Consider the following 16,518-nt stretch of genomic DNA (forward strand, 5'->3'; position numbering starts at 1 on the left):
CTTTCCTTCCAAGGAGTAAGCATCTTTTAATTTCATGGCTGCAATCACCATCTGCAGTGATTTTGGAGCCCAGAAAAATAAATCAGCCACTGTTACCACTGTTTCCCCATCTATTTGCCATGAAGTGATGGGACCAGATGCCATGATCTTAGTTTCCTGAACGTTGAGCTTTATGCCAACTTTTTCACTCTCCTCCTTCACTTTCATCAAGAGGCTTTTTAGTTCCTCTTCACTTTCTGCCATAAGAGTGGTGTCATCCGCATATCTGAGGTTATTGATATATCTCCCGGCAATCTGGATTCTAGCTTATGCTTCTTCCAGCCCAGCGTTTCTCATGATGTACTCTGCATATAAGTTAAATAAGCAGGGTGACAATATACCGCCTTGATGTACTCCTTTTCCTATTTGGAACCAGTCTGTTGTTCCATGTCCAGTTCTAACTGTTGCTTCCTGACCTGCATACAGGTTTCTCAAGAGGCAGGTCAGGTGGTCTGGTATTTCCATCTCTTTCAGAATTTTCCAGTTTACTGTGATCCACACAGTCAAAGGCTTTGGCATCGTCAATAAAGCAGAAATAGACGTTTTTCTGGAACTCTCTTGCTTTTTCGATGATCCAGCGGATGTTGGCAATTTGATCTCTGGTTCCTCTGCCTTTTCTGAAACCAGCTTGAACATCTGGAAGCTCACAGCTCATGTATTGCTGAAGCCTGGCTTGGAGAATTTTAAGCATTACTTTACTAGCGTGTTGAGATGAATACAATTGTGTGGTAGTTTGAGCATTCTTTGGCATTGCCTTTCTTTGAGATTGGAATGAAAACTGACCTTTTCCAGTCCTGTGAAATAGCTCAACTGGAATTCCATCCACTCTACTAGCTTTGTTCGTAGTGATGTTTCCTAAGGCCCACTTGACTTCACATTCTTCAAATAAACAGCTTTTGTATGTTATAATGAAATAGGCAGGTAGAAAGGAAGGAAAGGAAGACTCTAATAAACCTAACAAGGCCACTAACACATGTTTGTTGGAAGTAATACATATTCATTGAAATTTTTAAAAATCAAAAATGCAATTATAGAAAAAGAACCACTACCAAGAATGGTAGATAACTACCATCAACATTTTCTTCTGTTCTTCTGTGTGTGTTTTTACGGAATGATTTTGTAATCTGGTATTATCACTCAGCTATATATACTCATCAGCACCTACCTCCCAGATCAAATATATCTCTACAATGTAATTATAATGACTGTCTGGCCCCACCAGTGTCTACTTCATCACTCCCTCTTCACTAGACACTTAAACCAAGCTCTGCTATTTGTATTATCCAGGTATGCATGGTACTCCTACTCCAGACTGGCACTGCAGTGGTGCAAATGTGTTGTGTGTCTTTAGCAACAATACAATCTTACATTTAAACCAAAAGAGCCACCACTCCTAGCTTGAGAGTCCGGGTTCAGGAATCACAATACATTTCCCCAGGCTACCGCTCTCCTAAGTACCTGAAGGGTTTATTAATGATGCAGATTCCTTTGCCATATCTTCAATCCAAAGTCCAGACTCAGAAACTCTCCAGAAGTGTGAATTTTTAATGAGAATTTCAGGGGATTCTTTAGACAGCTGGCCCAGCAGCTGTTAAGCACTTAGAAACCTCTACCTTCGACCACTTCAAAGGAAAGGAAGTGCTCTACGGGAAGGAAGTCTAAAGGAACCAAAGGAGGTGGAACAGTAATTACCCAGCGACACAAGGCATTTACTGCATGACACAGGGACACTGCAGCTGCAAACGATACCGAAATCAGTAAAAATACGGTACACTAGCATTTTAACATTAGCATTAAGACTATAGGTGAATTGTTTTTTTTAAACAGCTTCTTGATTATCATTGAATTCAGTGATTATGAAGTTATTAAAGCCTAACAGTGAAGCTCTCACTTCACTTAGAATACAGAAAGCCACCAGAGAACACCAGCCCTGACCTGATGATGAGAAAGAGCTGGTCAACCTACAAAATCAATTTTTGGAGCTCATCAGAGACCTGAGGTCACCATATTTTACAACTGCAATGTCCAACCCCTCCTGATTCACACTAAGAACAGTCACAGTGCACTGCTCGAGAATCTGAGGCCTTCTTATCTACTGAAACAATAAAACTCAAATCCAACTCAACTACTATTATGACTGACTCAACTCCTCAAACTAAGAGCCCAACAGAAGAGTGGCAGGCCCATTAGTGAGCATAAATATTATTTATGTCAGTCTCTACTATTGTTTCCATACACACTGCCCAGCATTCAATTAGAAACACCCAAAAAAGGCGAGAAAACACACCCACTGTCACGAGTTAAATGGCCAACAGGCCCAGACACAGAGATGCACACAAGCTGAAACTATCTTACAGACTTTAAAATAACTATGATTAATATATGTAATGATCTAGAAGAAAAGGTTGGCAACATGCATAAAAAGATGGGGTTTTTAAAGTCAAACAAATGCTAAATATTTTCAAACAGTTCCTTCATAATCTTTTAATATTTATTCCTTATATTACCGAGCAGGACTTCAGCATTTTGGATGCCATACAAATGGACCTGAATGCTGTCTTAATGTTTTCTGAATCAAAAATTCGTTTTTCTCTTTTAAATCTGCTTCTATATGACTTACTTTAGCAAAAAAGAAAAGTGTAATATACTTTGTCTAACTAGCTTAATCCATGACTTTCCAGAACAGTTCCATACTGCCATCAGCCAGATTTCTCAAGGCTCCAAAAGCAATGTTACACCTGAGACAGACAGAGGCCACATCAAAATGGAATTTCTTTTCAAATAGACAAATACATACATCTGGTATTATATTCTCATCCATTCCCATTTCTACTGTGCAGATATTGTTTCCATAATAAAATATCCAAAAAAATGATAAGATATGTACAAGGTAAATGAGCCTCAGGAGCTATTAAGAATTATAATGTATATATTAGATGCTCCTAATATAAATTGTAAGGATGATTTTCTAATTAAAAACAACAACAATAAAAAATTAAACTCAGTCTAACAGACAGTGGAAGACATTTCTTGTTTAGGCCTCTTAACTTTCAAAGTCAACTGCTACTATTATTACTGTTACCATTATATGGAAATTTCTTTCTCACTTATTTCTTAAAAAAAAAAAAAAGACCGTCTTTATTTCTCAAATACTATTTGAATCTGAACACTAAACAGAATTAAAATCAAGCCTCTGTATTCCTGAATTCCTTTAGCTTACCCACACAACAGTGAGATAAACCCAGGTTCTAATCTCAGTTTTTTAACTGACTGGTGGTGGTTTAGTCAATAAGTTTTGTGACTGACTCTTGAGACCCCATGGACTGTAGCCCACCAGGCTACTCTGTCCCTGGGATTTCCCAGGCCAGGATACTGGAATGGGTTGCTCTTTCCTTCTCCAGGGGATCTTCCCAACCCAGGGATCGAACCCTGGTCTCCTGTGTTGCAGGTGGATTCTTTACCAACTGAGCTACCAGGGAACAACAAAGAGCAGTTACAAAAGGTTCAAGGATTACTTAATAGAAAAAATATCCAAAGAAGTCAGATGGACTCGGATGACTTCTCAATGTCTTATACCCCTCATCCCTTTGAACACTGAGCAAAAATGATCTGATCACTTCTCCATATTTGCTTATTTTTTGAAGGAAACTTTTTTCCTTATCTTTTTCAATTTAAGTACATAACTGTCTTAAACAAAAAGTCTACTTTAAAAAGAGTACAACTCATCAAGGTACTCTGTACACTCTGTACAACGGCAAATAGTTATTATTTAAGAGACTTGACTCTCCTGCTCATCACAAATTCCATTTTCCAAGTTAACTCTTTTAACTGGAATAGATGGTTCTAGTAATCTCAGCTGTAAGGCAAGCATGTTTCTTCATCTTTATCAACTAGTAAGTGCTTTTACTGGATCTCTTTGGGGCCTGGTTCTATTAGGACAAATGAAAAGAAAACACAGACCTACCTTCAAAGGATGGTGGTATACAAATTAGAACTATAGTCTGAATGCAAGCCTATAGACTGAACAAGGGTTAAGGCATCTCATTGGCAAATTCCCTGAGATAAGAACAACTTTGCTATAACAACTACTTTAAGTTCTAATTTGTACTTAAAAATAGATCTCCAAATAACTTATTCGGAAAGACTTCCTGTGAAGAGTTACTTATCAGTTGGCAGTGACAGCTACCTTACTTGAAATCTATGCAGAAAGAGTAACAGACATTGTTCTTATTATCTAAAAATCTGTTAACCTTTAGTCGTAAAATATATGTATACACTTTGAAGTTCAACAGCTATAGAAATTACAGCCTCCGAAAAATATACAAAATTTCTTAGGACGATGTTCCTGACAACTAGTTGAATTATGCTGCCATCCACTGGACAAAACACAAATGGCAAAGCAATTCTTGGCTATGATTTTTAAACACAAAGATAATCAGGTTCCATTTGTTAGCAGTTTTAAGAGTAAAAGGATGTCAAACCCGTGCAGTTCAGTTATCCAAATAGCAGCCGAGCAAAACAGAACCTTCTAAATGTTGTCAATTCAAGTGCTGATTTTATCAGTCAAAACACTACTCCCCAAACCTCAGTGACTCAACAGAACAGAGCTTAGATAAACAAACTGTGGTATAAACATTCAATGGAATGCTATCCAGCCAAAAAGAAGAATGAAGCATCGTGCTATAATCATGAATAAACCTTGAAAACATGATACGTTATTTATGAGAGATACAGAAGGCCATATATTAACTAATTCCATTTCTACGAAGAAAAGGCAAATCCACAAAGACAGAAAGTAGATTAGTTACTGCCAGTGGCTGAGAGTGGAGATGAAGGACTGGCTACTAATAAGCGCTGGCTTCTTTCTGGGGTGAATAAAATGTTCTGACAATAGTGGTGATGTTGCACAACTTTGCGTCTACACTAAAACCCACTGAGTTGTAAATTTCAAAAAGGTGACTGTCAGGGTATGTGAATTGTATCTCAATAAACATATAATAGATTTTTTTTACTGTGTTTAAAAAAGGAAAAAAATACATATAGCACACCTTCCTTTCTCCCTTGTTTCATGCCCATCTTGAGTATAGTTCCATGCTATACTCACTTAGGGACCCAGGAGGCTTTACCATCTAAAGCACTGGGCAGAGAAAGGGAAACATGGAAAATTGCACTGCTGATGTTAAAGGCTTCAGATCTTTGGGGAGTGCACACCTCACTGAACCCACTTTCTCTTACAATTCACAAGCCAATGCACTTGGCCAAGTCTAACTTCAACAGGATTGAGAAATATACTCTTGATTGGGAACATGTGGTTAATAGCATCAAGACCAGCATACTTACCTAATAAATGGTTGTTGCTGTTTAGTCAGTAAGTTGTATCTAACTCTTGTGCGACCCCATGGACTGTAGCCCGCCAGGCTCTTCTCTCCATGGAATTTTCCAGGAAAGAACACTGGAGTGGGTTGCCATTTCCTTCTCCAGGGATCTTCCAGACGAGGGACTGAACCCACATCTGCACTGACAGGCAGATTCTTTACCACTGAGCCACCAAGAAAATCCTACCTAACGAGTACTTAGTTCAAGACCACAACAGGCCAGGGAAAACAAAGTAAGTTAGGATCCTTGCCCTTAAGAAGCTCCCAGTACTGCAAAGGTGACTTCCTGCTGGTAACTAAATATATGCCAAGTGCTAAACTAAGGACTCTAGCAGCAACACAAAGTGCTAGCGCAGCAAAGTACAGAGTGATCAGTGAAGCCTACCAGGAATAGAGAAGTTAAAAGCAGGGCAAACCCTAACAAGGGGACAAGTAGAATGCCCCCTCTGCAGAAAGGGAAAGGAGGAAACAAACAGTGGCAAAAGGAACTAAGAAAATACACAAAGATAAAAAGACAACCCCCTCCCCACCACCACCATTTAAATTTTAAAAGCAAAATACTCTTACACTATCTTCCTGAGTTCAGGTGTAAAGAGTTTTGAAATTCTTGTTAAGCAGGATGGTCTTTGTTCTTTGGACAAATAAGCAAAAGGTTAAGAAAATGAATGACATGATAAGTCTAAAAAATAAACAAAATGGATAGAGGGAAGGTGCAAGGTCAAGATATGAACCAGAAATCTTTTTCTGTTGTTTGAGCAAGTATGAATGAGGACCTAAATAAACTAGGGACATGGCAGGGAATAAATCTGAGACATTTTACAAGGGAGGAAAATCAGCAAGACTTGTGACCCATTTCAAATCTCTATCATGCTACTCATCACACTCCAGTATATTAAAATGACCATCACACTTTTTCCCTGAACAGTACAAAGAATAAACCCATCTTACTCATCACTATATCCTCTGCATCCAGCACAATGCTGGCATATGGACACTAAATGTTAGCTGAGCTAAATATTCAAAAACCACTCTCATCTTCCCTCCCACTCCCACTTCTAACAATTCCCCTGAAGCCAAAATGATCTTCAAATCCTTTCATCCTACCTCTCTTCCAACTTACTGTCTTATTTGTCCTGCCTCTTTCATCTGTGCAATGTGCCCCAGACATCTCTTTCTCCCTTTTGATTGACAACAGGTTCACAATTTTTCACCCAAGATTCCTGGGACTATAAGTGTGCTACAATTCAGAGCTTTTCAGATTTAGAAGGTACTATGGTACATATACCATATACTCTGTAAAATATTCAGTAGAGAATGGGAATATCAACCCATTGATATTTCTGGGAGAAAACATATGTAGGTTCCCACTGAGTTCCTTCCTCACATGAGTTTTAACCAAGTTTTACTGCAAATGAGTTTTGGCACCAAACTAAGAGGGGGAAAAAATCCATTTTCAAAGCTTCTTTTTATATTTTGGAATTACAGACAAGGGACTGTGGACCTATGTATATCCAGAGATACATAATTCATATCTCTGTTTTCCTTCACTCCTACTGACTCTCCAAGTTTTCACCTAGGGACATTTTTCTTCTATCTGAAGAACACTCCAGTATTTCCTCAAAAGGAGAAACTACTGGTGATGAATTCTCCCAATTCTTGTCTAAAAGTGTATTTCATCATTTCTCTCTGTTTCATGATCACCTAGTCTCCTAATATAACCAGGTATTTCTGAATGAACATCAGACACTGTTTATGAAAAATTATGCAAACAATTTGATGCCTAGGATAATGATCTTGCTCTAGAGAGAATTTACTTTTGCTTCTGGTAAGCCACTAGAGGAACTAGCAAATCCAGACCATCTTCATTCCATCAGGAATCAAATGCCAGCTACCATGACAGTTCTAACTGACCATTCTTACTATACCCAGGATGTGATCCTTTAGGTTTGGTGGGACCTGAACCCCAATTTTTATCACCCTACCCCCATAAACCCATCAAAGCTTTATAAAATTTCTTAGCCTATGACACTACTCTTCCCAAATAAACAGGCACCCCCAGTAGAGAAACGGCTCAAATGCTAGCCTCCCCTCTCTAGATTTCCTTCTTTTTCCAGATCTTGGTCCTATAATTCTTCACTTTTTAATTAGCTTCTTGGACTGTTTTTTTTTTTTTTTTTTAACATTTTTGAGTTTTGGCCATGCCATGAAGCATGTGGGATCTTAGTTCCCTGACCAGGGATCAAACCCGTGCCCCCTGCAGTGGAAGGGTGGAATCTTAACCACTGGGCACCAGGAAGTCCCCATCCCTGGTCCATTTTTAGAGCTGCTCTCAGCTGTAGGGTCGGTCTAAAATTATCCAGTCTCATCAATCATATGTCTATGACTGCACCTACTAGAGTACCTTGCACACTTGCATAGGAAACGGCAAGCTGTAGTAGGTTCCCCACTAGGGATCCCTACAACCAACCAACCAGCTCAGTTATTTTATACTGGCTAAGAAATCAACAGGGATTAAGAAAAACAAATGGGAGTCTTTGATGTTTTTGAATAAGAAAGTATGCCCATCAAATATTAGCATTTTTAGAAGATTCAGTTCAGTTCAGATGCTCAGTCGTGTCTGCCTCTTTGTGACCCCATGGACTGCAGCATGCCAGGCTTCCCTGTCCATCACCAACTCGTGGAGTTTGCTCAAACTCATGTCCATCAAGTCGGTGATGCTATCCAACCATCTCATCCTCTGTTGTCCCCTTCTCCTCCTGCCTTCAATCTTTCCCAGAATCAGCGTCTTTTCCAATGGGTCAGTTCTTTACATCAGACGGCCAAAGTATTGGAGCTTCAGCTTCAGTATCAAGATTAGTCAGTCAAAAAAAAAAACAGACTGGAGAAAGGAAGACCAGTTAGGAGAGCCCTGCACTAGAGTCGGCACTAGCCAACAGTGACAAGGACAGAGATGACAGCAGCGGGAATAAAAGGGAACAGAAACAAGTCAAACGACCGTATTCCACCAACCTTGACTATCACCTGGAAATAAGAGGTAGGGGAGAAAAAAGGAGTCACAGGTGAATATGAAATAACAAGCCTGAAAGTAAAACTGATTTGAGAGAAAAGGAATTTCAATTTATACATGAAGTATCCAAAAGGAGAAATCCAAGTTGAAATGTCTCATAGGCATTTGGAAAAGCTGGTTTGAGTCCTCACTTAAAGTATAATGATTGCTACAAGTTTCAACAGAATTTTCTAAAACTAACCAGAAAGAATATCATTCACTAAACTAATAAACCAATTTTGGTATATCAAAAAATCAGAACTGTAAATTCACATTTTGAGGCTTTGGAGACATGGGTAAAAAAATAGAATAGAGATGTTCATTACCATATTTAAAAACAGAGAAGTGAAGCACAAGTTCGGGATAATGACTTAAAAAAAACCAAATGCAAAATATGTCACAGCTCAAACAAGCTCATAGTTTAAGTAAAAAAAAAAAAGTGTAGATACACACACAAGAAAAATACAATAGTAAATAGAATACTAAGTAGGTTTAGCTATGAAAGTGATTTAATAAATTTAACAACAAAAAAGTTTTTAAGTTACAAAGTGGTCAAAAGTCATTGTTTCCAAAATGGAAACAAAAAATGCATTTTTTTAAGAACAAGCAAGTTAAATTATGCTGTTATATTAAAACATTTAGGTTCAACAAATTAAAAGAATCTTTTAAAATGTCAAACCAATATTCTCTAGTTTTTAACTCAATAACTGGGGAACATGAAACATTATTTCATATACTCTTCAGTCCCTTCAATACAATATGGCTTTTGATAGAAATAAATAAATCATTCTGACAATGTAAACTATACACACACCAGTAGTTATTTTAAGATGCTCTTGAAAGATAAGAGGCTGATGCCCTAAAGGTTCAATTCACTGATTATATTAACCCCAACACTAAATTTCTGATTATCTGCCAAATGCAAGTCATCCCACACTTCTGTTTTAGCTCATAATAACAGTATTTCACTATTAAATTCAGAGCTGCAAACAAAACATTCCACCCAAATGAAACTCTTCTGGCTCAAGGGGCCTGAGCATACTCTCAGGTTCTGTCCCGAATGAGAACTGTCCTTAAGGTCTCTATAAAGTAGAGACTACACTACAATTATGCCACACACCTGCAACACTGAATAAATTAATATACTGGATTAAGTGAAAAATGAATAAATTAATAAAATGCCTACACAACTAGTTAGGACTTCCCAGGTGGCTCAGTGGTAAAGAATCCGCCTGCCAATGCAGGAGATGTGGGTTTGATCTCTGGTCTGGGAAGATCCCCTGGAGAAGTAAAGGGCAACCCACTCCAGTGTTCTTGCCTGGGAAAGCTCATAGACAGAGGAGTCTGGTAGGCTATAACCCACGAGGTCACAAAGAGTTGGACACGACTTAAGAGACTGAACAACAGGCATCCAGAGACACAAAGGTTAGTGGTCACTAATTATGCTACTCTTCCCACTGGTCAAATGTGATGCTGAACATTCACTTGACAAACATTTGGTGAGCTGTAACTGTGCCAGGCACTACGGATAAGAAGACAAACAAGACAGAGTCCCTGCCCTCTAAGGAGGAAGGAGCTGTGAGGCGTCCAGACGTGGACACAGAAACAATACAGAGTTGTTATTGCCAAGATGCTGTGAGTACACAGAAGAAAAAGTTCCAATGGCGTTTTGTTTGTCTGAGGGAAATGTGAGGGTGCTGGGAAGATTTTACACAGGTGGACACTAATGAGTTTAAGCCTGAGAAAAGAATGAAGCAGCACTGGCCAGGTAATAAGCAAAGAAAAAGTATCTTAGACTTGAGAGTAAAGGAACCAGATATTTCGGTAAAGCCACTTCATTTTAACACTGAGAAAATTTGCAAGATGATATCAGCATGCTTAGTCAAGAGGCAAATAGCTGCTGAGGGGCAAGAGTTGAGACCAGAGCCCAGGTCCCCATACTTTTACCCACTTCACCCTGCTATTTAATAATGGTTTGACTTAACAATTTTACAACAGAGATCATATCAAAGTAAGATTTTTCATAGTCCCATGTTGCTGAGTTCAAAGTAGGATATGCATTGATTCTAAAAATAAACTAAGTTCCCTGGTTTTACATAGTATATTATCTACATATTTATCAATATGGCTTTTAAAGTATTAGCTATCACCTAATATTAGCTCTGGAGAAGGAAATGGCAACCCACTCCAGTACTCTTGCCTGGAAAATCCCATGGACAGAGGAGCCTTGTAGGCTACAGTCCATGGGGTCGCAAAGAGTTGGACACGACTGAGCGACTCCACTCCACTTCACTTCAATATTAGCTCACGAGAGCTATCACCGCTGTCTACATTTTAATTTTGTAAGAATTATCCCTATATTAATATAAACCAAAAATTCTTTAGTTACCTAACATGCCATATTAGTAATGGTAGAGAAAACAGGCATTCTGATACACACTGAAGCAGAGGGGGCACATAACTTGGCACAACTTTTGTGAACCACAAAATATGCACAAAGTACATGAGATGGCAGGCAGACCTCAGAGATACTACAGGTTCAACTGCAGACCACAGCAATAAAGGAGATGCCAATAAATCGAGTGACACGTATTTTTAGTTTTCCAGTGCTATAGTCTATTAAGTGTATAACAGCATTATGTCTAAAAAAAAAACCAATCAATGTACATACTTTAGTTTAAAAATACTTTACTGCTAAAAAATTCTAAACATCATCTGAACCTTCAGCAACCTGAAGTAATAATATTACTGATCACAAATCACCATAACAAATATAATAATAATGAGAAAGCTTGAAATATTGCAACAATTGCCAAAATGTGCCACAGAGACACTCAGCAAACAGATGTTGGGAAAATGACATCAGTAGACTTGCTCGGCTGGCGGTTGCTACACACCTTCAATCTGTAACAAATGCAGCACCTGTGAACTGCAATAAAGCAAAGCACAATGAAACTCACAAGAGTGACTGTCCACTGCAGCACTGTTAGCGACAGCCAAAGACTGGAAGCAACCTAAATGTTCACTGGTTAAAAGTGGTTAAATAAACTGAGGAACATCCACAAAGCAAGGTACACTGAACTATGCATTCGTGATAAAGAATAAAGGAGCTCTACACACAGTCAGAGATCACGCTCCAAAACAGCAGAAACTCACTCTGAACTTCAGTGACTCACAGGCATTAGTTCCCTGTACAGTCCATCCTGGGCAAGTAACAGGTTACCTTTGGGTTACCAATAACTGATCAAGCAAATTTTTGCCAGAGACTGTAGCCAAGTTAGACAGAGCATGATAATACTATACTACAAGGCCCTCTACCTTTAAAAATATTTTACAGGAATATTCTAATTGTAAGAATGAGAAGTCTTACACTGCTTACAAAATTAAGTACCAGAAAAATCTCCTCAAGCAGAAACTGCGATACGACAAATAGCTTTGGCAAATCAGAACTCTATCAGTCAAACTAATGACACACTTGAGGTCAGAGCACACGCATAAAATGTATCATAAAATCTCCAATTCACATTTCAAAGGTGACTCTTATAAGTAGACAAGTAATATATTTTATCTTTGTAATGTGAACCGAAAGGTTTGCTTTCTGTTTTAGAAGACTATTTAACATTATTTCAATAATAGCAAAAGAGTACTAATAAAACGATCCTTTTTGAGATGAGTTCTTCACTGATCTAATGAAATCTCTGGTATATCCTACACCCAGAAGACCACCTAGATTTCAGGTTAAAAACAAAGATCAAACTCAGATTTCTACTAGAAAAATTTTCATTATCCAAGAGATAATCAATATTCATAAACATTCATTCACTTTTACTCAGTAAGTGATGCCTAGTGTCTATCAGACACTAGGCAAGGTACTAACAGCACAATAATGAAGAAGACAGACATGCACCTCTGCTCTCTCAGGACACGGTACTGGGGCAGGGGCTGTGGGGAGAGCGGACAGCTAAACCAGAAATTACAATACACAATGAACTACCATGACATAGTCAGTATTAGAGAAGCACAGATAAGGGGTTCCCAAACCCAGACTTGGGGAACAAGGTATCAGAGAATGTTTTCCAAAACAAACGATGTCCGAGTTGCAGCTTGAATGTTAAGTTCACAATGACTGACAAAATAAGAGGGCAGAGTAAAAGGAAGAATGTTTCAGGCAGTCAGCTTAACATGGCAAAAGCCAAGATGTGAGAGAGCACCTAAGTTTTCATGGAACTGAAATAAGTTCAGGAACAGAAAGCCATTATGGCTGTTCAGTCGCTAAGTCATGTGTAACTCTGCGAACCCGTCAACAGCAGCGTGTCAGGCTTCCTCGTCCTCCACAACCTCCTGTCGTTTGCTCAAACTCATGTCCATTGAGTCAGTGATGCGATCCAACCATTTCATTCTAAACGCCATTAGGCTACAGAAATAAGCAGGAGTCCAAACAATGAAGGGCTTTCTAAATCCCATTAAGAAGCTTAGATGTTATTCTAACAGGAATATGATTATCAGAGCTGTATTTTAGAAACAGTCACTCTAAAATGCAAGATTCTAGTTAGAAGTGTTAAAAGTAGAGGCAAAGCACCAACTGAGATGAGCATTTTAGAACACACCTAAAAAGACGTAGCCTGGACTGGATGATGGAAAGTGGACAGGAGCCAAGACAGAAGTAGAACATAAGTGGGATTTGGCAATAAATTGTGGACGTGGGGATTCAGAGAGGGTAGTGTCAAGAATTATTAAGCAAACCATCCAAAGCTACAATGCACGGGTCTTAGGTTTTACCTGTAATTCATATACAATGCCTAATACTAAATATATTTGTTAAATGAATAAAGATTTTGTATTTACATGTATATGTATGGCTGAGTCCCTTCGCTATTCAACTGAAACTATCACACCACTGTTTGCTAATAAGCTATACCCCAATACAAAATAAAATGTTTAAGAAGACAAAAAAGACAGATTTTGCATTTAATGGTAAAAAAGATGACGAAAACAATTTATACCAACAACAGGAAGAAGATATATTTGGCTATGATAAATACAACTCTGGCTATAATTTTTAAAGAAAAAGCTACTTTTACTTAGTACAACAACTGTTTGGGGTAAACAAAAACTAAGACACCTCAGACCACAAGAGACGTGAGGAACAATATCCAAATAGTAACCCAGCACTTGCTGGAAATTGGATATTTCAGAATTGCTGAAGCACGTCCTAACTGTGGGGTGGACCCTGGTGATCCACTGCTGAGGGACTTTTCTACACATCCTGTAATTTCTACACCACAACTAAAATGTGAACTGGCCCTGGAATAAAGACAGTACGTGACCTTTAAGCACTGGAAACTTTACTGAGGTGGGGAGGGCCAGAGTGCTATCAAGAAGCCAGCTGCTTCCTTAAACAAAATATTTCTGCAACTTTGCCCAGATTTTACAGCTGAGATGATGTTCATCTGTAGAAAGTTGACCAATAAAATGCTAACTTCAGTTGTTAATATTAGCAAATATTAGAAACTGGTAGGCAAATAACACTTCAAAGATAACAATAAAAAAAAAGTTCAGAAAAAATGAAAATATAAAATATACACACGTTCATAATACAAAAGTCACCAAAGACTGAGGTTAACAGAACAAATAAGGTTTTAAAGAAAAGATATGCTGACATGGTTAATAAATGGAATTAAAGTCGGAAATACACGTAATCTAAAAATGTCCACAGTTTATGTCAAATTTTCAAATTAATCTATTCCCAAGATGAGACAGTTTGAAGAAGCAAAAATCATTACAATCAGTTCTTTACCTGCAGCTCCTTTGAGACTCGTTCTAAGTGGTTAGTTATCTTTTTAATCAGATCACTGTACATCTGCTCCGAGTGCTGCTGGCACACACATTTATACACACAACTGTGGGGAGGAAGGCAGACAGAAAAATCAAGGGTGACACACTCCATCAGCCCAAGGGAGAGACATCCCCTCAATACATAACCACTGGTGAATTACGTCGGGCCGAACAAAGTGACCAATGCAACTCTTAGACAAAAATGTACTCTGCCCCAGTCAGTGTTCAAATGGAACGGCCAGCACTGGCAGCTACAAAAATCTTTCTGAGGATCCTATTAACTACTTTATCAGTACTAGATAACCTAACACTGGGTAATAATCTGAGTTTGACTATGACAACTACTTAAAAGTCAGCTTCTTTCTTTGATATTAATGGACATCAAAATAAGGCACAGCGAGTGATACACAGCACAGTTTCTAACTCACAAGTGTTTGCAGAGCAACGTCTGTGATTCACTTGTGTACAACAGCATAGTTGTCACTTCCTCCTCTTGTGACTGGGCTGATCTGACATCCCACCCCAGTCCTCACTAATGTGCTACCTTCACTTACCAGGAGCTGGGAAACAAAATCACCAAAGATAGGTCAACTTGTGTATCGTAAACATCAACAGAACAAGCTAGCACTACCCCATGAGACTAAAAGGACAATGTTTTTTTTAACCTTTTTCACTGACCTCTATAATTTCTGCATTGTGTTTGGTGGGGGTGGCAGGCTGAGGTAGGGTGAACAATACTTTGATTTGAAAACCAATTCTGAAGCAAGAAGTACAAATAAAAATCCCAATCCACAAGTGTGTAACATATAAATTACTTACAGAGCCTCACTGTATGTATCATATATTATATGCATACATACTGTCATAATTCAACTTGCTGTGAACCTCAATATACCCTCTAAAATTCAAGCAAATAAAATCTTGACTTACCTGTATATCTGTTCATAGGATATGGGGATATAGTCACCAGGACTCTGAGTTAAAAGCTGATCTATGGCACCATCCAATTTTGGCCAGTATGTGCTCTTATAATCTTCAATAGTTATAACATTCATTACTAAAAGTAAAAAGTAAGATGAATATTACTATGTGCCACATATAAAATAAACACAAATCACAGCAGTTTTTCAAATTCCTCTCACTAATTTTACATTGACAATTTATCACCTAAATACAACTCAATTATTATTACATTTCCAATTTCAAAAAGCCCAGTCTGATCAGGGAATTTAAGCAGCCATTAATTATGATTTTAAAAATCACTATACAAAAGAAAAAAACAAAAAATTACTATAAATCTACCTATCGTTAAAAATAACAAAACAAGCAATTCTCTCTGGTTCCCTTTGCAGTTTTCTGTGATGACTGGAGCATTCCTAACATGCACTGACCTTCAAATACACATTGTCCATGACGCGACAAGATGGCCTATTCATGAACCGCAATAAAGTTCTAGGAAACTTAACTTCTAATCAATCTTTACAGAAACCCCTGGGAAAATCTACCTAAGGAAATGACTGTGGAGATTAAATTCCAAATGCTACAGTGCTAGAAACTTGCTAAGATTTTATGGCACCACCAGGAGCTCCTGGACATGACAATAGCTGTAATGTAGGCTCACGCGATCCCACCCTTTAGGTAAGTCCAACAGAAAAATGTCGAGGAACTGCAGCCATAAGTTGAAGGCTTACCTCATTCCTAATGGCTGGCTCTTATTCCTCCAGGATGGGTTTAATAAAGCATTTATATAACAGCCTGTCCTAACTGTGAAATCCAGGGGTATAATGGGTACCTGACAGCACTGTAACGCTAATAGTGAAAAGAGCTACCCAAAGCACCTAAAATAACTTGCATTTTAGGAGTCTTGACAGGAGCTAACAACTACTAGATCAGCCATTTTACTATTGAGTTTACCAGAAACTTGGGAGCCGAAGGGTGATTTCCCCCAAGAGGACACAGCTCATCACTGGCAGTGGTACCAGGAAAAGCAAAGTCTTGATCTGGTATCTTTCTATCACATTAATGTTAGTCACTCAGTCATGTCGAACTCTGTGACCCCATGGACTGTAGCCCACCAGCATCCTCTGTCCATGGAATTCTCCAGGCAGGAATACTGGAGTGGGTTGCCATCCCCTCCTTTAGGGGATCTTTCCGATCCAGGGGTCAAACCCAGGTCTCCTGCATTGCAGGCAGATTCTTTATGGCCTGAGCCACCAGTCCATT

The 16,518-nt window shown here is 38.5% G+C and overlaps 1 protein-coding gene across 1 annotated transcript in view; it reads right to left on the bottom strand.

The window, feature by feature from the left end:
- CACUL1 (CDK2 associated cullin domain 1) overlaps positions 1-16,518 on the bottom strand; it is a 74,648-nt gene that overhangs the window by 36,540 nt on the left and 21,590 nt on the right. Inside the window, exons 2-3 of the mRNA XM_061162755.1 lie at positions 15,226-15,352; positions 14,258-14,360 (exon numbers count right to left, since the gene is read on the bottom strand). Of these exons, the coding sequence (XP_061018738.1) occupies positions 14,258-14,360; positions 15,226-15,352 (230 nt within the window). The remainder of the gene's footprint in view (positions 1-14,257; positions 14,361-15,225; positions 15,353-16,518) is intronic.

This window comes from Dama dama, chromosome 15, assembly GCF_033118175.1.
Source record: "Dama dama isolate Ldn47 chromosome 15, ASM3311817v1, whole genome shotgun sequence".
Taxonomy (NCBI): Eukaryota; Metazoa; Chordata; class Mammalia; order Artiodactyla; family Cervidae; genus Dama; species Dama dama.